This window comes from Solanum tuberosum, unplaced genomic scaffold, assembly GCF_000226075.1.
Source record: "Solanum tuberosum cultivar DM 1-3 516 R44 unplaced genomic scaffold, SolTub_3.0 scf00063, whole genome shotgun sequence".
In the NCBI taxonomy this organism is placed as follows: domain Eukaryota; kingdom Viridiplantae; phylum Streptophyta; class Magnoliopsida; order Solanales; family Solanaceae; genus Solanum; species Solanum tuberosum.
Genome location: NW_006238988.1, coordinates 734,934 through 739,340, shown reverse-complemented (window position 1 = coordinate 739,340; position 4,407 = coordinate 734,934). Strand labels below are relative to the sequence as shown.

Below are 4,407 nucleotides of genomic sequence, written 5' to 3'. Positions count from 1 at the left end.
CGGGAGATATTGTTACAAAATTTGTGAAGTCAAATGATCAGCTTGCAGATATCTTCACCAAGTCCCTCACATGTCCTCGTATTAATTACATCTGCAACAAGCTAGGTACATATGATTTGTATGCACCAGCTTGAGGGGGAGTGTTAGAATAGAAATAAGTGTTTCCTACTTAGAATAGGAATAGGAATAAGAATAGGAATCCTAGTTGGAAAAGGATTCCAATGTAGTGTCTATAAATAGGGTCTCAATATAACAATTTAGATACACAATTCAATAATATTTTTCTCATATATTTCTCACACTATCCACGAGGTCGAAGTCCTTTTCTTCTCTCTTCCCCTCCTCTTCTTTCACAGTCATAAGTATTTCCCACCAGATCAGAATTGTGTGAACAAATCCCTCGTTGGTCACCTCTATCTCCCTCGCACCTTCTTCCCATCCCCTTTCACTCTTTAGATGCGAGCCCAGTGTAAGTGGTGCTTGAGACAAGTCTCCTCTTCCGTCTGCTAGAAAAATTATGTGACCACAAGCTCATGGAAAGACCTAATAATCTGATCCACACCACTCTTCTTACTTCTACTAGCCAACAATCCATAGTCAGCTTCCACCGGTCGAAATTTAGCTTCATCTTCTTCCACATCCATTCTGCTGACACGACGTGTTGGCATTTTCAAAAGGTCCAATTTCATTTTGGGCCCTATTGTCTAGTTGTCTAAGTTGTGAACCAGAGAAGTGACCAGGCAAATTTGAATTAAAACCCTAGGCACGTGTTGTGCCAGAGGTCTTCCAATGACAATATCAGACCTCAATATGGCTTCCTCATCATCTCTGACAACCTTCTTTCCTTTGCATGTCAATATGCCGCCAATGACCAAAAATCAGAAGTTCCTGCCGTGCGATGTGTTGAAGAGAAAAAGGCGTAAGTTTTCTCTCTCAGGCACGACTCCAAAAACAGCGGTAGGGTTTAAATCCTTCGACATAGAAAATTTATCAAGGATCTCAGGCAAATGATACGAATGGACGGAAAGGAGTACGAACTCCATCAGGCAAACATCCTTCAATAAGAAGGCAATGGAGTGGATAGTGAAGACACTGAAGGAGGCATCCAGGAGCGGAAACATTGTCTGATGGTGGAAGAAAACAGATCCTCTAACAGAGATCTTTTGTGTCAGTAATTTCAACAAATATAGTAGATACATAAGCTTGATAAATGTAAGAGAGGGAAGGAGACCTGTCAGAATTATCCCAGAGTCGATACAGCTAGGCATATGGTGGAGAGAAGGGGATGTAACAGGCACAGAAACATAATGTCTGAATTCTCTAGATGGACCTAGATCTGCATGATCCAGTTCTGGTGGGTGGGAGGTACACTTGGTTCAAGGGAACCAATCACCAAAGTGTTGCTAGGTTGGATAGATTTTTATATTCTATGGAATGGAAGGAAAATTTCAAAAGCATCAAACAAAGAACTCTACCAATGATAGGCTCAGATCACTGTCCTATATTCCTTGAATGTGGAGACTTGGAACACAGACAGACCTACTTCAAATTCGAAAATTGGTGGCTCAAAGTGGAGGTATTTAAGGATTGGTGCAGCATTGGTGAAGTAGCTTTGTTGTTGAAGGATGCCCTGGTTACAGATTAGGGGTCAAACTTAAAATGCTAAAGAAAAAGCTAAAAGAATGGAGTAAGAAGACCTTTTTCTGAACTAGACATAAGGAAAACAATCTCCTAGAGGAACTATCTGAGCTTGACAAAATTCAAGAATCAGGAGGATAGGCTTATATCTTAGGATGAAGTGTTAATAAGGGCTACAATACTGGTGGAGTTGGAAGTTCTGGCTAAACATGAAGAAGCTGACTGGAGGTAGAAATCTAGAACCCTTTGTTAGAAAGGAGATAAGAACACTAGATTCTTCCAAAGAGTGGCTACAGCTCACACGAGGTATAATACTCCTGATAAACACATGGTGAGGTGAGGAAGTGCAGGAACCCAAAGAAATCAAAGAGGCAATGATAAGAGTTCTATTCCATTTTGTACTTGGAATTTGAACTATGGAGACCCTCCTTTGACGTGGAAGGATGTCCTACAATCTCTGTGGAGGAAAATGAGTGGCTCCAGACCCCATTCACAGAGGCAAAGGTGGTACAGATCATCAAGCAGTGTTGAGAAGGCCTATGACTGTCAATTGGAATTTCTTCCTAAAAATTCTATAGGACATGGGATTTGGCAATAGGTGGATTAGCTGGATTAGATTTTGCATTTCAAGTGTGAAATTTTCTCTCATTATAATGGGAATATTGAGGATTTCTTCCAATCACATAGAGGTCTTAGACAAGGGGATCGTCTGTCTCCATTCCTATTCCTAATTGCAATGGAGGGGCTGAATCATATGTTCAGGATAGCAAAAACTAATGGCTAGATAAAAGCTTTCAGTGTCAAAACATGCATGGGAAATGAGTTGGAAATCACCTATCCATTTTATACAGATGATGCCCTCATATTTTGTGAAGCATAGCTCATAGGTGTTGCAAATTTAAACATCTAAGGGAAATTCTAACAACTTTTGAAGGCATTTCAGGTCTCCATGTCAACTGGCTGAAAAGTATGTTATTCCCTATCAACCAGGTTGACAACTTGCAATGCTTAGCACATAACTTGGACTGCCAAACAGGATCCCCACCAACAAAATACTTGGGTATGCCATTAGGTTCTAAGAGTAAAAAGTTGGAGAGACGGAGGGAGGTGCTAAAAAGATGTGCTAAAAAAAACTATCAAGGTAAAAGAGTCGGTATTTATCTTTGGGTTGCAGACTAACACTTACTAAAGCAGTACTTGATGGTCTTCCTACCTACCTGATGAGTTTATTTCCTATTCCTAAAAGCATAGAAAAGAGAATCAATAGACTAAGAAGATCCTTACTATGGCAAGGGAATAAGGAGAAGAGAGGCTACAATTTGGTGAAATGAGATATTCTTAACCTTAGCTGAGAACAAGGGGATCTTGGACTAAAGAATCTCAGCAACAAGAACAGTTGTGTTCTACAAAAGTGGTCATGGAGATTTTGCACAAAAGATGGGGACTTATGGAGAAGGTACATAGCACAAAAGTATGGCTTACTTAGCCATTGGATAACTGAAGAAGTCATGGGCACATTTGGTTGTAGTGTCTGGAAAACAATCAGGAGACTTTGGCCTTATTTCAATAACATCTCCATTGGTGTTGCTAATGGTCTAAAACTGCATTCCGGAATGAAGTTTGGGTAGGGAAGGGCAACTACCTCTCTCCAATACTTCTTCAGCCTACCTCTACCTCTTCTAAAACGATGCATAGCCACCCACTTGACTAACCAATAATCTCAAACGATGGAACGATTCAGATGAAACGATTCTGCAGGTTATATTAGCTACGAATATTGAATATAGCTAGAAAACAAACCAAGAAAAAAGGAAAGACTCAACTCAACCATGAGGACCAGTTTCAGCCAACACCAAGTCAACTATGCGAAATGATATCTCAGAAATTTCCAGCAAAAAAAGAGGCATGGCCGAAAATTTATATAGTATAGACATAGTTACTTACAATTTCAAAGAGAATGAAAATAGGAAGACCACAGTAAAGAGATTCTATATGAAGATAACATACATTCAAACTATAGAATCGTAAAGGCATGAATTTTCACACACCAGTTATAAGCAATAAAGCTTTAAAAGGTCCTTAACCAATCATCTGGCGCAACTCCCAACCTTATCATGTACAGTAGAGGTTAAAGATCTTAAACATCATTACCTGATTCAGAAATCTTGTGGATTCTTTGACCACCTCTCTAAAAATGTCATCCTCAAACCACCCATACTTCGTAACTCGGCAAAACAGTTGAATTAAAGATGCAGTCACAAAAGGCTCCAGGTCAATTCCTCTTGTTGCCAGGTAATTTATGAGATAGTTGCCTTCATAAAAGGAGCAGATTAGCTAAAACATGTAGTAATATATGAATGAGAGATATGTAATAAGTATTTCACAACCATAGAAACATCAAAAGCATAAAATTAGCACGACTAGGTTAAATGCCAAAATGTGAAGTAGATGATACCCAAGATCTTCCACTATAATGGTTCAACTTAGTAATCCCTTTTCCAGCGTTACTAAATTTTGGTAGGCATATCCTTTACAAGTCTACAGGCAGCAGAATATTCAAGCAGAAAAATACAGATTCCCAAGCATAAAAATGAAAGAATAAGTGACAGCCTGAACTTTCACCTTCTTCCTTATTCGAATAGCAAATATGATGCCAACATACCTCTACGCTTACCTTCATATACTCTAACTTCATGAGAAATAATGATGACATACCAAAGCAGCTTTAAAGTAAGTTGCAAATAATATATAGACAAGGAAAAAACAAAT

The 4,407-nt window shown here is 39.0% G+C and overlaps 1 protein-coding gene across 1 annotated transcript in view; it reads right to left on the bottom strand.

Annotated features, from left to right (window-relative positions):
* Window positions 1-4,407, bottom strand: part of LOC102584053 (exportin-7) — a 48,506-nt gene that overhangs the window by 40,797 nt on the left and 3,302 nt on the right. Inside the window, exon 3 of the mRNA XM_006345205.2 lies at window positions 3,790-3,950. Coding sequence (XP_006345267.1) covers window positions 3,790-3,950 — 161 coding nt within the window. The remainder of the gene's footprint in view (window positions 1-3,789; window positions 3,951-4,407) is intronic.